General features: G+C 44.6%; 1 protein-coding gene across 2 annotated transcripts in view; it reads left to right on the top strand.

Annotated features, from left to right (window-relative positions):
• KIAA1755 (KIAA1755 ortholog) overlaps positions 1–23,430 on the top strand; it is a 525,057-nt gene that overhangs the window by 176,039 nt on the left and 325,588 nt on the right. For both annotated transcript variants that reach the window (XM_078652123.1, XM_078652122.1), the window contains exons 2-3: positions 14,538–14,735; positions 16,951–18,361. In XM_078652123.1, coding sequence (XP_078508249.1) covers positions 14,538–14,735; positions 16,951–18,361 — 1,609 coding nt within the window. The remainder of the gene's footprint in view (positions 1–14,537; positions 14,736–16,950; positions 18,362–23,430) is intronic.

Below are 23,430 nucleotides of genomic sequence, written 5' to 3'. Positions count from 1 at the left end.
AAAAAGTTTATGCCATGTTATTGTTGTCATCAATTGTGCTAACTAAAAAGAAAACAGGGGATTCACATTTATGTGTGGACTTAATATCGCTCAGTGATGCTATCTGGGTGGAGAACTATCCTTTGCCAGGCATCAATGACCTGATAACAGCAGTCAGCCGGTCTAAATGGTTTTCTAATTTGGCCTTCAGGCAGCATACCATCATATAGTTTTAGATGTACAGTCTTGTCATCTAACGGCATTTGTTACACCTGATGGTACGATTCAGTTTTGTCACGTGCCATTTGGACTGGCCTTGGCAGCATCAGTGTTTCAGAAAGTTATGACTAGGATGTTACAACACATGCCCAACGTGGTCATTTTTCAAGATGATATTCTGGTGCAAACGGACAGGGATTTTGTTTGGACTGGAAATTGTCAGGGAATTTTTCAATGGATAAAAAAGAGTTTTGTGGCAGCTCCAGCTCTTCAGGCTTATGCTGAGGGTCCCGAAACATAAATCACAGTTGATGCTAGTTCTTATGGAATGGGGGCAAATAGGTGGTAATAAAGAAGTCACAGTTGGTTATGCTTATAGAAGAATGAAGTGGAACTCAGTTATTTGTTGACCGTGAAGGTGATGTTGGCTTGTGTGTGGGGCATAGAAAAATTCAAACTGTACCTATGGAGTAGAACATTTTGCCTGAGAACTGACCATAAACCTGTAGTTTATATAATATCTGTCTCAAAGATAAAGCAAGCAATAGCCAGATTGTTATGACTGGCAACCAAATTATTGGAATTAAATTTTGTTGTCACTCACATTGCAGGAGGTAAGAATGTAAAGGCAGATTTTCTGTCTGGGTTGCCAGTAGAGAATGGGAATGTGAACATGAAAGTACAGGAGGAAATAGAAGAATGTACCATTTCTAATGTTGAACACAGATTGGTTTGCCCTGATATGGAAGAGTGGTGCAAAGCGCTAGAGGCAGATCAGGTACTGAAACAAGTCATGAAGTTTGTTGTCACAGCCTGGCCCAAGGAAAGGTTAGTTGATGGGGGTCTTTAGCCATTTTGCAAAGTGGCTGATTAGCTTGTGTTACAGACAAAGAATATTGGAAACTGCTCATGATGGCCATTTAGGAATGTCAGCTACAAAACGAAGAGTTAGGAATGTTTAAATGGTGGCCTAGTGTGTATCAGATGTTGGTGAAGGAGTGTGTGCAGTGCTCCTATAGTGTGGAGAAGTGTGGCTCACTGGTTAGAGGAGGCAGACCCTGATGCAGAGGTCAGACCCGGGACCAGGGTTCAGTTCCCGACGCGGCAGGGTCTTGAGCCTAAATGTCCACGGACTCGATAATTCTCGCCTCGGTGCCTACTCGAATCATGGGTTCACACTCTGCAGCTCTGGGCAATAGCTTGCTTAATCTCCACTACGGCCCCCCGTGGCGGGATGCCTGGTCTTCACCTTGGGGATGCCCAGTAGGGGTAATCTCGCAGGGAAAGCCAGGACGGGTTCCCAAAGCAAGCGCTAAGAGACCTGTCGGTGATTTGGCGCTATATAAATCGAAATTAACATAACATAACATAACAAGCATTTGGTTACATCCACACCCTTGCCCAAACCTGTTTTGTCTCAATACCAAGTATGGCAGAGAGTGGCTGTGGATTTTTTTGGGGCCCTTTCAATTCTTACCCAACAGTATGAAATAATAATTGTATTGATAGATCACTCATCTAGACGGGAGACCGCATGCCTTTCCGTGGCGGCATCGCTGCCACGGAAAGGCATCTAAACAAGCCCATGCTAATATGTTAGACACCACCACCATATTAGACCTTTTCCGCCCCGGTCGCAAGGCAAGCGGCGGACGGTCTTTCCGTCTGCCGCGGTCCCCCCACCATACTAATATGGCGGGGGGTCATTTAGGTGAGGATGGAGGGCGGATTGCCCCCGCCAGGCCAGCGGTGGCTACCGCCAGCCTGGCGGGGGCAATCCGCCCGCCATCCTAATGGGCCCCTTAGTCTGTGATTCGGTTTTTCCAGGATGTTTTTAGCAGGGAAGGGGTTCCTGAGGTACTATTAATGGACAATGGAGTACAGTTTTCGTCTTCTGTTGTGGTGGATTTTTTTAACAAGCTGGAAGTGAAAAATGTACGCATGCCACTGTATCGTCCCCAAAGAAAAGGGTTAAAGTTCCATTGATGAATTCAATCTGAAAAAATATGAGAGTGTGACTATGTTAAGGAAAATGTGGTATGTCATCTTTAAGGTTGGGGACAATCACATAGATTCATCAAAGTACCAATCTGCGATTCTCAAATTGTGAAAAATAGCGAATCGCAATTTGAAAATCGCAGAATGGCATTCATGAAGAAAAGCGATATAAAAATGTGAATCGCAATCGGCCGCAATTACCGATTGCGATTTTGCCACAATCGCGTAAAATTCGCAGATTCGCCCATTTCCCATGTTGAAATTGCGATCTCGCAATTAGCGAAATCGCAATTTGCGATCTCGCTAACTGCTAGATCGCAAAAATGGGAAGTCGCATTTCGAGCCCATTGATGACATCACAACCAGGAAGTAGGCTTTTCCCTCCCACAAACAGATCACTGAGCCAGCCAGTGGAAGCAGCACTGTGAAGAGCTGAACTACAGTGATTTTGCAGCACCCCAGCAGGACAGATACCACCAACATGTCCCAGGAAGCAGCAGGGAGCAGTGGGCAAGGCAGGAAGAGAAAAATCAAGTTCTCAGAACAAGAACTTGAGCACCTCATAGAGGGGGTCTGCAATGACCATGTACGCCTCTTCGGCAAGGACTCCTGGAGAGTGCCAGAGGCAGACAAGCGCCGGATCTGGCTGCGCATCTGCACGAAAGTGAATGCAGTCGTGGTGACCCAGCCGTCAATCGACGACTTAAAGAAGCGCTGGTACGACCTGAGAGGTCGGGTAAAGGAGCGCATTGCGGAGAGGCTTGGGGAGCAAGTTGCCACCGGCGGAGGGGATCCAATTGCCACACCCAACACTCCATTGGAGGACCGTGTCGAGGACACCCTCACACCAGAAGCCTGCGTTGGTGTAACACAGTTGGACTCGTCCCGACCCAGCAAACAATCACAAGGTAAGTGCCATGGGACTGCGACCCCCTCCCCTAACAATGGCCATGACTCCTGTGCTAGCAATATGACATCCCCAGTAATGCAGGCCATGCACACCTGAAATGCCCCAATGCATTGTGGTAGTTGTAGTGTAATCATAATTCCCCAGATATCCCAACACAGCCAGACCTGGCAAATCAAAGTCAAGTCAAGTCAAATCAAAATATGCTTTATTCGAGATTTCACTCATAAAAGCAAGAGCATTCTAAATTTAAAATACAATTAAATTTACAATCAATTATATTGAAAACTAAAGCATGAAATTTACAGTTTATGACTCGATATACAGTTCCAATTTTGAAAGTTTTCATACAATGCAAAATTAGCCATTTTTAAAAATAATAAAAAGTTAAAAAACATCTAGATAAAACAATTTTGTAATAAAAACATAGATGAAACTTGCAGGCAGTTTATCCAGACAGAGAATAGTCAAATGACTAGCAGTCTCTGTCTAATCGACCATGCCCATCCAAGATATTTGGCAGTGGCTATTGATATCCATATCGCAGTGCTAGTGCATATAATACGCAAGGCAACTGTACTACTAGTAGTCCCTAAATTCTTGCACATCGGTTTTAACCACACGCGTCTTAGGTCCGAATAGGCTGTACAAGAAAATAAAAAATGGCCCGTTGTTTCTTTGATGGAGCCACAAGCAGGGCAACTATCACTCGACCCACCTTCCCATTTGGCTGTCAAAAATCTAAGGGGGAGTGCACCTGCATTCAGTTGGAAGATAAGTTTTCTATCACCTGGTCTAGTTATGATATCCCAGTAGGGTTCCAAAGAAGGATACAACTTAGCCTCTAAGAAACCTTCGGTCATAGATCCTGTACTAGAGCTACTCCAACCCCGGGAGGCTACACTTTCCCAATAAATTTCTTTTAGAACACTTTTAGTAGGAAATGTTGCGCCAGCTGGGTCTATCCAAAGCGAACTCATTCCAAGCTCAATCAAAATTACTTTCAGCGATTTGAGCCACCTGATTTTATGGAACATATCCGCTTTGATAATATCTAAAAAACCCTCAGCATAATGGGAAAGCTCAGGCGTGGTCCAGAGCCTTCTCCAGTACAGAATCGTTCGAAGCCTGGCCAAATCTGTAACCGCTTTTCTGCCCAGATCGTACCTCAGGGGCAGCAAGGGAGTACTTTTAGGGACACCAGTTATTGCCCGGAAGAACTTATTTTCTGAAGTTTGTAGAGCAGCCACCTTATCGAAACCCCATAGCTCAGCACCGTAAAGTGCGGAGCCAAGAGCCTTTGCTTCATATACCTGAAGAGCAGGCTTTACAGGTTTCGTCAGGGACTTTCTATGCTCGGAACTAATAGCACCTGATAGTTGCCTGTGCCTCAATGTAGCTATATCTATATGTTGACACCATCTGCTCTTATTTGAGATATGGACACCCAGATACGTAAAAGTGTTCACCACCTCTAGAGGACGACCATTCATGATAATTTTAGATTTAAAACTTCGGTGAGGATTAAAAATCATAAGTTTTGATTTAGTCACATTGACCTCTAAGCCGTGCTCCCCGCAGAATAGGTCAAAGATAGACAATGCACGCTGTAAACCACTTGGGGTCTTTGATAGGATAAGCATGTCGTCTGCGAACATTAAAATAGGTATTTTTATACCAGCTAATGAAGGAGCATCCAACTTCGCAGATAACATGCGGGATACAACACCGTTAATAAACAGTGTAAAGAGAGTGGGAGCCATTGAACAACCTTGCCGGACGCCCCGCTCAACCGGGAAATCCGCTGTTACCATGCCCTGCCCCCCCCCCCACTGGATTCTAGCAAAGGTTACTTCATGGAGCCGCATTATCAGTGTCAATAGATCATCTGGAACACCTAGGTTCTTGAGAACAGACCACAGCTTCGACCACGGTACTAGATCGAAGGCAGCCCGTAAGTCGACAAAAGCCGCATATAGGCTACCCCCGCCTAGCACCACGGTCCTCCATTGCAGCAAATTAAAGCGGAATACCTGATCCACTGTACTTGTGGACCTACGGAATCCCGCTTGAAACGGTGACAGAGCGTTATTATCCTCAGCCCAGTCAAGAAGCCTGTTCACAATCACACCTATCTTTTGGATGGTATCAATAAGGCTTATCGGCCTGTAATTGCCGGGCTGGGATCGGTCACCTTTCTTAAACACTGGTATAATTACTGCTCCCTGCCAGGATGTCGGTACCTCAGCACCCTTAGCAATATTGTTAATAAGAAGATAAATATACTCACACCAACGTTCTTTGTCATTAATAAAAACGTCGGCAGGAACACCGTCTATTCACAGAGTTCAAGGCCACCAAAATCTCTTGGGGACTGAAGAAATTATCTTTGAAGTGGGTTTGACGTATGTCCGCTGGAGATATAACCTGTTTTACCTCGGCATACTGTGTTCTAAAGAATTTTACCCAGTCTTCTTCCGGAACATTGTTATTTGGGGGTTCAGGTATCCCCTCACCACCCCACTTAACAATGCTCCAAAACAGTCTAGAATCTTTCTTATCACTAGCTCTTTTTAATTCGGACCAGTGATGCTCGTCCCAGGCTTTCTTTGCGTTCGCTATACTAGCTTTATATTCCTTTCTAGCAGATTGGATAGCCATGGTCTCCCTACCCTTTAAAGCAATACCTAGGGCATTTTGTGCGTCCCTACAGTGGACATTGTACCATTTTGCATGCTTAGGGACTCTCTCACCCTTGCCCTTCACAGGCTTCAAGAAGTGTTTTTTGATTGCACAAAAGAGAGTATCATGAATTTCAACCAGGCTACTCTACCCAGAACTAGAAGAATTAATGTGTTCCATGGCTAGTATCGCTTTATCGGCTTCAGTATTGATGTTAGCGATGGCCTGTTGGTTGGTCGCTACGTTTACCCATTTCAACCTACGCATGTCATTTGCGGGGACAGTTAAGGGTGGTACAAGGGCAGTAGGGCCTCTGGGCCCGTTGGTAGGTGACCACCATTTATGCTCTGTCAACAGAGGGTTGTGGTCACTCTCGCTCCTCCACACAACCTCCATGTCACATACCAACGGCCATAGTTTCAAACTACAGAGTACATAATCTATTCTACTTTTATGCCGCCCATTGTCAAATGTCATAGACGCATTTTTGTCACTTAATGTCCTTCCGTTTAGTGCTCTTAAACCTTTTTCAAAGCATAAGGCATTCATACTAATCACATCCTCAGTCCAGCGTACAACTGATTTCAGCTCTAATTTTGGGACTCTCCAATGCCAATCCTCTTCGTCCCCAGGAAAATCGTCGTCTATGGCTAAGGGTTCAAATGTTCGATTAAAGTCACCTGCAATGACAATATTATTATCTTGAGAGTAAGTATCAAGGAGGGAACCCAAGGCTGCTAAAACCTCTGACCTCCCACCCTTGCTACTCCTCACATAGACATTGTAGATGTCGAGCGATCCCAAAATGTCTGAGTTCATTCTAATTAGTTGAATGTCTCTGTGGCTGGTCTCTATTACCTTAACATCTAATTTTAAGGACTGACGGACCCAAATGGTTAGACCACCCATTGGTCTCCCCTTTGGACCTTTTAATGCAGGCACAGAGTAGTTCAAGTATCCCTGCGCAAAGGATGGTTCACATAGCCAGGTCTCCTGGAATATACATAGATCAAAAGAATTAACCCGTTCTATGCTAATGACAAGGTCAGCTCGTCATGAGGCACACTGGAGCTGTGCTCATGACAAGGTGAGCTCGTCATGTATAATGGGATTATCAATCAGTCAGCATAGGACGGGAAAAGCCTTAGCAGCCAAGGTGTTAAAAAAACAAAGCCACTCTCCAGAGTCCAGTTTAGAGCACAGCCCTGCAATGTTTCATGAAAACAGTTTCCCCACATTGTCCACAATACCATCCGGGGCCTTCAATAGAGGGTTGACATAGTTATCCTCAGACAATTCCTGTTCACTTTAATTTAGCAAACCTTCATGACAATTAGCATCAATGTCATCTATCCTCTTAGGGGCATTCTCAAAGTTAGGGCTTACTATAGATGCAACAACAAACACTTCGGACTCAATCATCTCATTGCTTAGCAATGGGCACGTACCCTCGCTAATTATTAATATGCCTTGGGTTTCATCCTCCAGCTCTGGTTCTGGATCTATATTAATACAGTGATATCCTAATAGTTCGGGTTGAGGTGCTTCTAGGCCGGGAACAAAACATGTTTCTAACAAGGTGGGGTCGGACGGTAGCTCGGTGTATTTGTACTCCTTACTGTTTATTAGAGAAATTGTATCATCTGCTAATCTTCCTAGGTTCATGGAAGTAACATTTGTGAAACCAATTCCCTCGTCTGTAGGAATATATGTTCTGTTTAGCTCAGCCGGATCATTAAGCACTACACTGTCTGCCCACTCAAGTCAATCACATTCGTTCAAGTCTGACAGTGCCGCAAATCTATTTTCAAGGCTGATTCCCCATTCACTGGGTTGTACACCCCTACCCCACTTATTTGACACCGAGTTCCACTTTGTCCTTAATATGCTTGGATTCACTGTACTACCTCTACGGTAGAAAAAATCCAGAGTTAGTGGAATAATGTCAGTGCTCCTACGTTGTGGGGGAAATATGTTTCTCAAGACATCAGGGAGTACTTCTGGATTTAAAAAATGCAGAACTACACAATCTCCTTTAAGTTTTTTCACACTGTTCCCTATCCAGTCCACCCTTCTTGCCATGGTAATTTCCCCAGCTAGCTGCTGTTTACCCCTTGGAGATATCATCATATTATTAGATAACCAGTGGAATGCTTTGCTGATCAAGGAAGAAGTAGATTCCACTTGGCCTGGTTTTAGGGGAGGTACATTGGCCAGGACCAGAACAAGGGGGGATGCCTCTATAATAAGTTGAACCGGGCCTTTCTCTAAACCCGTCCCTGTGGATTTTAATGGAAAGTCTTCATTGGCTATTTCCTGAGCATCTTTAGCTACTGGGTGCTGAATAGGGGGTGGATTTGATATCACTTTATCCCTACCACCTCTCCCATCCCCATGAATATTCGCAGTTGATTCGACTCTATTTAAAACTAGAGTTGGTATATTACCCACCTCCTCCACTGTCTTGTTTATGAGTCCCCCTAGCCTATTTACCTGAGCTGTTAGCTGGTCAATTTTGGCTACCAATGGTTTAATTATAAATTTAATCTTGGAATCGATCATACTCACTAGTTTTTTAATTAGATCATCTTCTAATATCTCCTTCCCTCCATGCTCCCCATTAACCTCTGTTGTAGCCATATTTTTAGGTGGAGAGGTTGTCCTTTTCCTGCTAGAGCGTAACCCACCACGTTTGCTCTGGCCTTCTCTGCATGCTCTAACTGCTCTAGTTGCAGGCACAGTCACAGGGGAGGAGGAATTATCTTCTATCGTGTTTGACTGGTCTGCTGAATCATTGTCTAGGTTAACAACAGTAGGTATGTTTTGATCAAAATTGACATCAGGGGGAAACTCAATATCTGGGGCATCACTGCAATGCACCTGTATCGGGACTTCTACCACAGTGGGTTCTGGCAGAGAGCTCTGTATGGGGGTAATAGGTAGTGAACTCAAGCCCAGCGATATCCTTCTTGTGCTATTAATTTTACTCACAACCTGCACTAGGTAATTGTCCATGGTATTAGATACAGAAGAAGACCTTTGCTTGGACATATTACACACAGTGAGATGGTAGTAAGCTAGCACTGATGACCCTAAGGCAAACAAAAATAAAAGTTGCCAATGAAATAGGAACACAAGGATTCCAAAAGAATGTTGACAAAAATAAGTCTTACTAGAGGGATACCACAAATGGTCCACGGCAACAACAAACAAGGATCCTGGCCCAGCCCAGTCACGGTCAGTCTCGGACTGTCTCAGACTGTCCGCCCTTTGTCCGGGCTTCGTCCGGCGTCCCGCTCGCGTCCTGCTGAGCATTGAACTGGCCGTTGATATAGGAGAGCGTCGCAAGCGGGGGGCGTGGCTACCAGGGGGCGAGGCCGAGATGACCGTGGCTATGCAGGGACTCCTGGGCAACTGAGTCCCTGCCGCGCACCACCCCTGGAGCTGATGCTGTAGCTCCCCAACTCGTGCCCAGTCCTGAGATGAGATTTCAGGTCAGCTCCCACCTGGAGCCTCGAAGCGGCACCCGCGAAGCGGGTGCGGGGAGAAGTGGTGGCAGCAACAATGAACCGTGAGGCAAGATGAAGACGGCAGCCACAGGTCAGTTTCCTCCTTCGAAGTTCAAATTAAAGCGTGAGCGTCCCACTGGGTCCAAGGGAATCAATGCTTTTCTAATCCCGGTCAAGCGGCGGGCGTGGATACCAGGGGGCGTGGCCAAGATGACCGTGGCTATGCAGGGACTCCTGGGCAACTGAGTGCCTGCCGCGCACCACCCCTGGAGCTGATGCTGTAGCTCCCCGACTCGTGCTCGGTCCTGAGATGAGATTTCTGGTCAGCTCCCACCTGGAGCGTCGAAGCGGCACCCGCGAAGCGGCACCCGCGAAGCGGGTGCGGCGAGAAGTGGCGGCAGCAACAAGGAACCGTGAGGCAAGATGAAGACGGCAGCCACAGGTCAGTTTCCTCCTTTGAAGTTCAAATTAAAGCGTGAGCGTCCCACTGGGTCCAAGGGAATCAATGCTTTTCTAATCCCGGTCAAGCGGGGGGCGTGGCTACCAGGGGGCGCGGCCGAGATGACCGTGGCTATGCAGGGACTCCTGGGCAACTGAGTCCCTGCCGCGCACCACCCCTGGAGCTGATGCTGTAGCTCCCCGACTCGTGCTCGGTCCTGAGATGAGATTTCAGGTCAGCTCCCACCTGGAGCCTCGAAGCGGCACCCGCAAAGCGGGTGCGGCGAGAAGTGGCGGCATCAACAAGGAACCGTGAGGCAAGATGAAGACGGCAGCCACAGGTCAGCCACAGGTCAGTTTCCTCCTTCGAAGTTCAAATTAAAGCGTGAGCGTCCCACTGGGTCCAAGGGAATCAATGCTTTTCTAATCCCGGTCAAGCGGGGGGCGTGGCAACCAGGGGGCGCGGCCGAGATGACCGTGGCTATGCAGGGACTCCTGGGCAACTGAGTCCCTGCCGCGCACGACCCCTGGAGCTGATGCCGTAGCTCCCCGACTCGTGCTCGGTCCTGAGATGAGATTTCAGGTCAGCTCCCACCTGGAGCCTCGAAGCGGCACCCGCGAAGCGGCACCCGCGAAGCGGGTGCGGTGAGAAGTGGCGACCCCCTACCCTAACAATGGCCATGACTCCTGTGCTAGCAATATGACATCCCCAGTAATGCAGGCCATGCACACCTGAAATGCCCCAATGCATTGTGGTAGTTGTAGTGTAATCATAATTCCCCAGATATCCCAACACAGCCAGACCTGTCAAATCAAAGTCATTCCAAAAGCCAGTCAGGGAAAGCAAGCCTGCATGCATGTAGCAACATCTCATGTGGAAGATACATACCATTAATCATGCACCCTTTCACATCACATGTGCTGCCGACCAACCCAGCACTGACAGCGAGGCCCTGCATATTGAGGAGTTACCGGAGGACACTGAGGGTGAGTGCCAATCTGACCACCAACCAGGTCCATCCCAGCCACCTGCAGTGATTTCACCACCACCACCACCACCACCACCACCACCCCGTGCGGACAGGGCCACCCCTGCAGCCACAGGTGTCCAGCCACCGCCCCAACAGACACCCACGGCAGTTGTACAGGCCACACCACCAGCGGCTAGGAGGCAGACGAGGCGCACCGTCGGTGCAAGATCCCAGTCCAGCGGACTGAGGCGCCAGCAGCGTCAAGCCTCAACAGGCACGGGCAGGGCACTCCATCTACCGGATCCTGGCCTGGCCATTGAACGCCGCATGCTGGCGGTACACCAAACCCAGGCGCGTCACATGGCAGGGATACATCTTCAGCTGCAGAAGACTGCCAACAATGTCGGACAGATGACCACTGCTGTCCGTGAAAATAGTCAGCTGCTGGTAGCCCAGCAGGTCATGACCCGCCGCCGCCACCGCCAACTACTGGCCCGCCTGTCGGCCTACACCAGGTCAAACCACGTAGTAGGCAATGCTACCTCACAATTATCCCGCAGATCACTTGCCATGCAGGGGCAAATGGTACAGTGTTGCCTGGATGTGGCTCGGTCACTGGAACAGCTGACAGCAGCAGTGCTCAGCATGCAGCCCACTGCCCATGGTGAACCAGGGGGGGCTGACGATGTCAGCGAGGTTGCGTCCACCAACAGCAGCATGTCCTTGGCGGCGGTGCCCGAACGCCGCCGCAGCAGCAGGCCCACAGCAGGATCACGGGCCAACACCGTCTCTCAGGACCCTGGGAGACGACTCGGTGCGTCTGTACGTAGGCGCTAGTGACATTCAGAACACTGTGTGTAGGGCCATGCTGCACACCTAAGCAAGCCCTCTACCCCTGCATGGGGAGGTATGAAGCAATACTGTCCTCATGTGACAACAAGGAAATCAAAGGCCACATTATTGTGCATTAACAATAAAAATGTATGGTCTCACTTAACTCGAACTCATGTCATTATTACATTTGTCATGCATGAGTGCAGTGTTGTGTGAGGGGAATGGGTGCACTAGAAACAGTTAATAGTGATGTGGTTGCGGCGCCTGTGTCCTTCAGCAGGATTTTCCCCACGTGCATGACGCACATGTGGAGGTGGGCGGTTGTCCCCTTCCGACTCACTGCCAGATATCTCCACTGGTATCCTGCGCTTGGTAGCAATGTTGTGGAGTATTACACACACGGCCACGATGCGGCAGCAGACCTCAGGCTTGTATTTGATGGCCCCACCAGTTTGTGAAGTATGCGGAAATGGCTCTTCAAAAGGCCAAATGTCCTCTCAATGCAATTTCTTGTGCGTATGTGTGCAGCATTGTAACGCCGTTGCTGTGGTGTGGCAGGGTTGAGGTATGGGGTGAGTAGGTACTCACGGAGACCGTAGGCGCTGTCACCTGTAGGAAAGGAGCACAGGGTGAGTGCCTGTTCTGCGCAGATACATGATCACAGTGTACTATTGGGGGACATGTGTACTTACCTAGTAGGTGTCCTTCGCCAAAATCTCCCCTGGCCAGTCGTGTGTGCATGCCGCTGTGCCGGAATATGAAGGAGTCATGTGTGCTCCCCGGATATTGTGCCACTATGTCCGTGATGATTGTCTTGGCGTTGCACACCATCTGGATATTGAGGGAGTGGTATGACTTGCGGTTGCGGTACATGTATTCCGTTTGTGCTGGTGGGCAGATGTGGATGTGGGTACAGTCAATGCATCCTATTACATGTGGGAATTGTGCAATGTTGTAGAACTGTAGCTTGGTGTCATTCAAGTCCTGTTGGGTGGTCGGGAAGGAGATGTAGTGGTGTAGCCTGCTCAGCATTGCCTCCAGGAAACTCTTTAGGCAGCCGGACCTGGTGGGCTGGGATATCCCCCCTGCAACAGCGACTATCCCCTGGAAGCTTCCGGAGGCCAGTAGGTGCAGGCTGCACAAGACCTGGACATGGGTGGGCACGGCATTGGTCCTCCTTGTTGTGTGCTGCATCAGGGGGTCTAGGTCCCGCATCAGCTTGATGATCATTGCCCCATTCAGGCGGTACTTAGAGTAAATTTGCTCATCAGTTTGGCCCAGAAGGGTGATCCGCTGGCGGAATATTCGCTCCTGGATCCTGCGTCTGTTCCCTGCTGCTCGCTGTAGCCTTCGCCGCCTGACCACCATGTAGAGTCCTGGCATTGTGAGAGTCCTCATGCTCCAGCTGGGTGTCCTTAAGTGTGTTTGGTCAGGCCTGCACCTGTTGGTAATTTGTTAAAGTTATTTATTTATTTATTTATTTATTTTCCTTAATGGTTACCACCTGGTTTGGGTTCTCCTTAAATTGCGCGGCGCTAATAGCGATTTTCGGGTTTTTCGCATTTTGCGATTTTTCTTGAATAGCGCTAGCGATTATTTTGCGGTATCGCAAAATGAGAATTGCGATTTCGCAAATCAATTCGCAGAATCCATGGTTTCTCGCTATTTCCGAATCGCTAATGGCCTTCTTCCTAGATTCTGCAAATTACTTTGCGAAATCGCTTTTTTATTATGCGATATCGCAATTTGTGAGTTTTCACTGTCATGAATTTCTTTTCTTCAATTTGCGATCACAATTGCAGATTCGCAGCGATTGCGATCGCAATTTGGCTTCATGAATCTGGCTGTATGTTCGCATTAAAGATCCAGTATTGTTTCAAAAAGGGAAGTTTAAGTTCACAAACCTACTTGCATTACTGACATAAGAGGCCAGGCTGTAAAGTCTTTCAAAGGGCATTGGTGGATTATGTCTTGCCTTGCCAAAGTGGACAAAACTGTGCATGAAATGGAAAAACAAATGAAAAGTCAAGATGATGTTATGTTACGGAGAAGTACAAGAACCAGGTGAATGCCTTGCAAGTTTTATGATAATTTTTGCTATTATTATTTATCTTGTTTTTATGTTGAATTTAGTATTTCATTTCAGTTTGTGCTTATTCATTGGTTAAGGGGAGATATGTGGTGTCTAGTGTTAATGGTGTAGTCATATCTCATTAGTAGTGTGGTCTTAGTTGATGCAAAATAGAACGTAGAATGTTGCAGGGCGGAATGTTACTGTGGGGCTGGATAGAACCATGACTGCAGTTGGAGCTGATCTCCTGGGCCCTTTACTCTGTTAATCACTTATATAAATAAATATATGTTATAATCAACCCTTTTGCATGGATGTCATGACCTGGGTGCATTAAAAAAAAAGTTGCTTTATTTAACAGCAAGCAGAGACTTGCTGGTCTGCTGTCCCCAGCAGGCCACCATCCCTGTATTTTTAGCGATTCCCAATTTGTTGCAAATTGCGACCTACCTCACGAATATTAGTGTGGTTGGTCAATTTACAACCCACTGGGAATTGCAAACAGTGTAAATCACACTGCTGTACATATCTGTTTCTGATTTCCAGATAGCAAATCACAAAAATTCGCTATTAGGTAATCGCAAACGGAAATCTATGAACATCTGGCCCTTAGTTACAAATAGTAGTTGTTAACGAAGCTTGAGGATTTCACTTTAAAAATGCTGAGTTTATCGGCTTAGCCAATATTTGTTAAACGTCTGTCACAGTTTCCATATCATTGACTGACTGAAGTTATGTGACTGTGCATGAATGTTAAGGTGGCATTCTATAACTGCAGTTACCAAGTGTCTTGGTATCCAATTATGGCAGCATATTTAAGATTGTTCTTCTTTTAGGCTTTGTGATTGTTGTCTTGAAGTTTTCACCGTGTTAATTATGTCACCATATACTGTGTATATTACTGACCCATTGTGTATCTTCTCTTCCAGGACCCCCAATCTCTTGACACCACTGTGCAGCATGTTCTCTCCTCCCTTTACCCACCGTTTGAAGCCACAGCTGCTACAGTTCTCGACCAGCTGTTCCGTATCATTGAGACAGATTATCATGGAGATGGGCTGCGCTGTCTTCTGGACTTTCTGATCCCTACCAAACGTCAATTTGAGCGCATCCAGCAGGCAGCTTGTGTAAGTTACTGTGAACTGGCTGTAAAAATACTGACCACTATCTCTACCTATGCGCAAATTTGTTGTGACATACCAGCCTTTGTCTTTCGTGTCTCCTCTCTTCCTATGAAATCAGATATTTCTTCACAGATTAATTTGCTGCCATTTAAAGGTCATCTGGGACAAACCAATGTTCTTTCATTTTACAGAAATGGTGACCAGTTTAATAAACTGTGCTTGTACCATCAACGCCTTACATGTTGACTTAAATAAGAGTGGTGCCAAGTGGAGTTGTCCTGTATCAATTGTGCATACCCCTGAATCTTGTAAGAGAAATCAACATCACAATCATATACCTCTATCCAATGCATTTTCACGATCCCTCCGAGCGTCAGAAGAAATATTACTTTGAGAGATGTTACATTGAAATTCATTCTTTTTGAATTTTAAAATAAACCACTTGTCTTTGTATTACATTCTTGAAACTGTGGTTTCTAATTGTCTAAGGGGCATATTATCAAGGGATTTATCTCTGCTTTTTTGGCTTTAAAAGCAAAGAAAGCGGAGATAAAATTATCTCCCTATCAGCAACAGGGTGCTAACATGCAAATTCGCATGTTAGCACCCTTTTTCTCTACGCTTCCCCTTGCATCTCTAATGAGATGCAAAGGGGGCGTTCCAGAGAAAAATAATAGGAGAAATGTTGTTAAGCGACATTTCTCCTATTATCAAGGATTTCGCTAACCCTGTTAGTGATAAAAAAAAAGCAGCGCTAACCGCGGTTAGCACTGCTTTTTTTACACCTGGTATTTTCCTGACTTAGCCATGATATCCTATGGAAGGTGGATATCATGGCTAAGTTTATCATCAAGCTAACTCCAAACTTCGAGAGATTATCGTTGGTTTTCCAGCGATATTCTCTCATTTGGCAGTTAGCGCGAGGATTTTGATCACTTCTGAGATAAACCTTGCTAATAGCAAGTAATCTCTGCGATAATTTCCGGCGATGCTTAGCGTTAAAAAATTCGTTGCTAAGCCTCGTTAGCGATAAATATCGCTAATCGTTGGTAATATGCCCCTCAGTTTTATTTCAACATCTCTGTTTTTCTAACTCTTTAGCTAAACCTCAATCGGACATGTTTGCCTTACAAACAAGTAGCTGGACTTTCATTAGGAATATCTTTTGTAGTTATTATAACCAAATAATATAAAAAATAATGTGAGTCACTGTGATGTGATGCAATCACTCTTCTTAAAAATGTTGTATGTAGTCATTTAGTCCAGTACTATTTGCACTAGTGTTCTTGACATGTCGATCATTGTAGTCCACTGGAATTGGGCTTAAATTAAACTAGAGCAGACCAGTATCTATAGTACGGAGACAAAGACCTTCCCTGTCTGCTACACAAGTGTCAATAATTCTAAAGTGAATGAATTCCGCTTCTGAATAGGAACGATTCAGTTTTTATTTAAGAGAGCAATAGAATCATTATAATACAACATTATGTGAGCCTTTCTTTCACTCTGTGTTTCTCAGTCATTATAGCACACAATCGTTGCTCTTTCCTTCTGAACGAGAGTTTGACATACTGAAATATTTAAAGTAGTTAGCTCTAATCAACAAAAATAAGTCACTAATTATAATAAACATTGATAAACATATGGCCCTGAATAGACTTTCCAGCTGAGCAGTGAGTCTGGTGCTAATGTTCTTTATCAATACATCTTGGCAACTAAACAGCCAGCCCGAGTTTTGTAGCCGGGCCAGCAGAAATTTTCTTCAATCAAATATTGGATAAATACTACAACCCACAACAGTAGGCCTTATCTTCAGATAAGGTATCAGCTATTCACCATCATTTTTACTTTTTGTGTGGGTAAGCAGAGTCAAATGTTGTAGATTGCAGTGGTCAGGCTTCCCGATTTAACGTGATTCAGTCGTCTGTTAACATGAAGTATTTTCACTTGTTTACTTAAAGAGTGAACATTTGAGTCCTTTATAACTGGACTCCTTTAAAGAACAAGACCATTTTAATATAACTTCTACTATCAAATGATCCAAGGTTCTCAGTGATTCAATCTATTCATATTGTACTATTTCATAAAATGAAAAAGATTTTTCAAATACAAGAACGTATCTACTTAAGAAGTGTCAATACGGCTTGGTGGGTATGTCTCATAACAAGTCAAGTCTTGATCAAAGCCCTCATTAATTAGCTTTGTCTTCTTCCCTCAGGCTGCATATCCTGGCCGTCTCTTCGTGCACGAGGGCTGGCCTCTGTGTCTCCATGAGAAGGTTGTGGTCCACATTGCACCACTCAGCCCCTTTTTACTACGACCAGGTGACTTCTACCTCCACGCCAAAGCCAACGGAGAGCAGTCAGTTTGTGTCCTGCTGAAATGTCTCTCTGACAACCTTCATACTCTGGAAGAAATACCTGTGTTGGACTCTTCCTACCATGTGCTGTTTTCCGAAAAGTGGCTGGAGGAGGTAAATCGAAACCGGAATGAAGCACCTCTGCACACATGCCTCTTGGCTACTGAGACTGGCATTGCCAAAGTGCCTTGGTGTAGTATAGTGATTCCAGTATTTGTAGAGAAATCCAAAGTGGAGCGAGATCACATTCAGGAAACTGTGTCTTCTAAAACTGATGTTCTTGATATCGGTGAATCCGATGACAAACAGCAGCTAGAGTCAAGGACTCAGATGACTTTTTCTGACACATATTTACAAATGACACATGTTGATTTTAAAGGTGATGCGAAGAATAATGTGTGCTATGATTACATGAATAATAGTGTCAGATGGAAACAGGACCAAGGAATCCCGAAAAGGGTTTTATATAATCATTCTCCAACTGAAGACCCAATTTTAGGTGATACGCTTATCCAGGATCAGGAGGGTGATTACGTGGATCTTTTGGAAATCTCTGAGGAAATACAACTAGAATCTTTGGAAAAGGCATTTGGATTTGGTGGACCATCAGCATCTTCCATAAAGATGGAAGGGTTGGCTGAAAGAACAGACATATCAGGTCTGTCTACAAGAGGGCAGAGTAAACCCTTTCCTTTGGTCAGTGAAGAATTTAATGCAAATCTGGCACCAGAAAGGTGGACTTGTTGGAAACCGCCTGAAACTGAAAAGGATGCGTGTACACCTTGCTTAAGGAGAAAGCTAAACCTTGACCCCAAACTCCAGGAAACCGGGTGCCGTTTCCGTGAGTCCTATATAGCTGCTATTCAAAACCCTGTGAACTTTGGCCCTGGTCAGATGATATCCATATCAGAGGACCTAAATGAGTCCAAACAGAACTTTTCTTCCAAACGTTTGGCCCATATGGACTGTCAGGAAACTATTCCTAAACTTCAACAGAGAAAAGGGCAGACAGCTTCATTTTCACAGTTCCCAGGTTTGCCACATACAGAGGTGATCCGAGAAACAGAAAGAAGAGTAAATGCAAAACAGGGGCTTGTACAGCTTACCAAAGCAACAGAAAACATGGCACAAAGAACTGCATTGCAGGACGCCCCCACAGGCAGCAATAAGTTGTTATTCTTAAAAGGGCAATGGCAGTCAACATCTACTGAAGGCAAACAAGCATCAACAAGTGCTCCACAACTCAGTAGAGTAAAACCGATTGGGAAAGGTAATATGCAATGCAGATATTTAAAATATGCCCTCAGTAATAGGATTGATATTTAACAATTAGTTAGTAGTACAGCATAATTATGATCTGAGTCAATGTTCTAGTCGCATATTTTTTTATGAGTTTCAGTATTGGTCAAGAAAATGAATTAATCTACATGAAATCAGTTACTTCAAGTTTACGGGCCAGGCAAAATATTGAGTGTTATTTTGAATAAAATGAGTCTAGTTGTTTTGAAGTGAAAACCAAGACAATGTAGATCCCAAATGGTTATTTCTGTTGGTTAGTACTGAATTGTTTCCTAATTGTAATTTGTAAAAAATGTAGACAATACTTTTCACATTCATTATGGATGTGCTTCCACTAGACTATGGCAAATATCAAGAAAAACTATCACGAATGTAGGCACCATTTATGAACATTACAACAAACCAACGTGGGGGTTAAGAAAAGAAATATGAGAGAAATATATTTTATGTTATTTATATGATTGAAGATGACATACATGGTGAGAAAAGAATGAAAGCTCGACATTATTATTGACTACTTACAGAACTCATTTCAAATAAGAAATGGGGATGATTTATGAAACTATGACTTCAGTCGTTGCACACAAACATTTTCCATATGAGTAACACAGGACTCTGAAGTCCATTTAATCTGCCATTTCATTTGATGAGTTGTGCTTCAGACAATTGGAGAAAATGGTGGCGTGTAAGTTTAAATCAAAGCAGCATAATAAATATGCTGGCCGCTGCACCAGATATTTGATTATATTTTACCGGTGTGGAATAACGTATACAAATGTTTACGATAGAAGCATCAAGGGTTTGAATATTTTTTTATTTTAATTTATTTAAAAAATAACATTTCACCAATAAAAATGAAGAGTACATTCTGTGATTCAGGCATTATTATCAACTTCAAGACCTGCTACTATAGAAAAAGATGATTTCTAGAACTGTGCTTATTGCAGACGTGCTCTCTACACAGTGCTTGAAAGAGTATCCACTTCATAAATATATAGACTCAAAGTAAATTTATGATCATCACTAAACTCTGAGCAAAGACAGGTTATTAGAAATGTACATTAGTTAAGACATAAATGTAAATATAAAAAGATTATAAAATATATAAACTGAGCATTGAAGGAAAGCATAATAGTAGACACCTTCAAGTTCTACAAAAACGTACTTCCAAGACACATGCACATAGAAATTTAAACAAACACTGGAGCATGTTAAAAGACAATAATAATTTACAAGAAGGCATTGAAATTTAGCCATAAGAGACATTTAATAGTCTAATCTAAAGCATTTACTAACAAGTTTCTTTGGAAGTTTGTTGTATGATCTGGTCAGGGCAGCGGTTGGAAAGTAATCCCCTACAATGGGGCAGGCCTACTCAGGCACCGCAGTAGGGATTATGATTTCCCTTTTAGGCAGCCTTTCAATGGCAGTCTGACTGCCATTGAAAGGCTGTTGGAAACTGACTTCAGGGGGAGGGGGCTAGCTGGGCGCCATTCATCTGTGGCCTCCGCTGTGAGGCCTGGGGGTCACCAAACATCCTTGTCCTTCTTGCCAGGCACCACATAGTACCTGGCACGCGGTGCATGGATGTTTGCAAACTTCCATACTAATATGGCGGTGGGGAAAACGAGTGAGGATGTCGGACGGATTGCCCCCACGAGGCTGGCGGTGGCTACCGCCAGTCTGGCGGGGGCAATCTGCCCGACATCATAATGGGCCCCTTAGTTTTGTAGGTTGTTATTTTAAAATGACCTTGTGGGTTGTCCTATCTTTGAGGCACAGAAAACAACCTTAATAACAGTTGTAATAGAACGTGTATCCATTCAAAAATGAACATTTGTTATACAGATTAGGAGAGTCATCACTTTAATCTTGAGTACAATATTACCTAACACAGTTTTTTTCTGCCGAATCAGATATGTTACAATTTTCCCACAACTTGGTGATATAGGCAACATTGTATGAATCAGAATTAAACGTTCTGTCATGTATATCTTGTGGATTTCAACAGTATATGAATCGTGGAGACAGTATATATTTGTTCTTACAAAATTGGATTCAAGGACTATGTCACACCTTTAGGTTATTTTGATTAAAAAAGTTGATGATGATTCATACTCTTTGCAAAGGGAACAAAGGTGTATGGCTTATGAATATTTTTGTGCAGTTTATAGACCATGGTCCATATATAACTGATACATTTAAAGGTCACATTTCTATATACATAAAACAAACTATTTTCCTCTCTCTCACTCTACTAGACACTAATCAAATCAAAGACAACTTTATTCGGCTTTACAGTATGAAAACCATAAAAGTTACAACATGTCCGCACCTCATAAAAAGTGATACTTTAGGATGTACAGTTTATAACAATAAATAGAAACAAATGGGTACATACATTTAAAAAGAGAAAGACACATGGCCTGCAAATTGTAACAAAGGTTACCTTTTCCCTCTAAAAAAGCAAGCGTACTAAACAAGTCCTTGTTCTCACTGATGATTTCAGGTAACTTTTAAAATGTACAATTCATAACAATAAATGAGGAATAGGAAAATCTATAAAATTCAAAAGAAAAGGACACATAAAACGTGATTTGAAGCAAAGGGCACCTTCTCCCACTAAGATGGCTAAGATTCCAGATAAGCCCTTGTTCTCACCACTGATTTCAAATATCCCACGATAAAAAAGATACAGTCTGGTTTCAGCACATGGAGATACAAAAGAGCGGGGCGTACCTGATTAAAATTCAACCTCTTTAAAAGGGAAAGCAAAAAATGTCTCAGTGGAATTTCATAAAATTTGCAGAGGAACATAAAGTGTAGCAAGTCCTGTGGAGACACGCTGTCGCAGCCCCAGGGTGCTAACACCTGTCCTCTACTGCACCCTTTTGGAACGGCAAGTAACAAGTGAAAAAGATCAAAGCGGAACCTGGACAATAAAAAACGCTCATGGGTGGACAATGTTCCCAGAAGGTATGGCTCATTTGATAAGTTGGTTTTTAGTGCCAAAAATTTGCGATCGCTAGGTTTTCGTAGTTCCTTTCTAGCTTCCTGATGCAGCTGAAAGCTTTCTTAACCAGTTGCACATCCTTTTTAGGTCGAAGCACGACCTGCATTCAATGCGTAAGCATTGATTGCAGTCTGCTTCGACAACTAATGTTGCCCGTTTTTAGGAATGTGGACAAGAAATATGCACGAGCGCAGTTTGCACCTCGTGGGCGCGCACGGCGCCGTGCCTATCTCCTGCCTCGAAGCTCCACCACCACACATGCATGCGCATACACAGAGACACACAAGCGCCCATGCACGCACCCATACATACAGAGAACCTATCCCCGCCGTCGCAGACACACACACACTGCATACACAGCCGCATACACAGAGACACACACACAAGCGCCCATGCACGCATGCACCCATACATACATACATACATACAGAGAACCCGCCGTCGCATACACACACATGCGCGCGCGCGCACACACACACACACAGCACACACACAAGCGCACCAAGACCCCCGCCGCCCCACCAGACCCGCCCCACTCACCATGTTCTTCGTTTGTGTCCCTCGGCAGCCATCCGGTCATTCTGAGCAACAGGCGGGTGCCGCGCTGAGACGCAGTGACGCAAATCTGCCGGCGGGCACAGGAGCGCGGGGTAGACTCCCGTCTGCTTCCTGTATTTGTCTGGCCCCGCCCCCGTCCCAACAAAGGTTGCCTGGCTTCCTGTAGAAGCCGGGCTGCGGCGTTTCATTATTCTATTTTTTTAAACGCGATGAAATACAACCTTGAAAGTCAGTAATGTAATACTGCTTTGCCTCTCTCTGCGCATCTTTTTTATTTTCTTCTCCCGTGCTTTTTGTGTTTTTTAAACGCGATAAAATACAACCTTGAAAGTCTGTAATGTAGAACTGCTTTACTCAGTTGTGGTTAAGAGCTATTTACAAAATTCCAACCCCGTTAATGTTTATCATGGGGCATTCGCCGCCGAGGGGGGGAAGTCACAGAAGAGTGTGAGAGGAATCCCGCTGCTTCTGACAGCTGCGCACATTTGCATATTAAAAGGTGCAGCTCGGCTCCAGCCCCGGACACAATGCACACGCCCCCTCACAAGCCATGCAATGAATCACCAGCTCTAACCAACACTTCCGCCCCCTCACTAAGCACTTTCAGGGTGATTGCTTTCTATTACATGTCTGGCGAAGGCAGAATGGTGTCGATCATAAGTTTGTTTCCCTAACATGGTTCAATGGCGAAGCTTGCTTGTACCTTTACAATGTCCTAAATACATTTATTAACAAGTTAGAGGGCTCACTTAGAAAACTCGGGGCCCACCTCACAGACTCGTATACTCATGATTATGGGCTGAAAGGCCAAAACTAAGACCGGTCCTATATAATAATGCAACCCTTTGTAATACAACTAGAATAACATACTACGAGCAGTTAATTATTATATTACACATCACCAAGGAATTTTGGGAGATATAAATAACACGACTAAAGGCCTGGGTTTTTCATACAGTCCGCAGCCGTAAAACCGAACTGTGACTTATAATATCCACAATATGCTAGATAGGTGTAACTTAATATGTCACCAAAAGAAATACCACTTTCCTCCTTCAGTATAAAAGGATGCTTAGAAGTTGGGGAAATGTTGTAGTATTTATAAAGCATGTCTTTCGTTTTTGGGAAAAGCAAATATTTGCAAATGAACACCTCCCTGGCAGGCTAGGATGTTTTCGCGCATTATTTTATTGCTTAAGTTTGGCAGATGGCAGGAAGTGACATCATACTCATTTTGTTCATACATAAAACAAGTGCTTCTGTTTTTTTAGCTGCTTGTGGGTCTCTTCTATTAACTGGAAGGATGTTTTGTTAGGGTTGATTACCCTCATGTTTACCAATAACATTGACTGCAACAAGCATTGGAACACGCAGTCTCCCATACTTTTCAAACCAAGTATACGGCGTGCCTTTGTAAGTTCAAGACTGCCACGATTTAAAATCGTGCACACTTTTTAAGCTATCTGATT

Source organism: Lissotriton helveticus, chromosome 7, assembly GCF_964261635.1.
Source record: "Lissotriton helveticus chromosome 7, aLisHel1.1, whole genome shotgun sequence".
Lineage (NCBI taxonomy): Eukaryota > Metazoa > Chordata > Amphibia > Caudata > Salamandridae > Lissotriton > Lissotriton helveticus.
The sequence above is the reverse complement of the archived record's forward strand: the minus strand, read 5'-3'. Positions and strand labels throughout refer to the sequence as shown.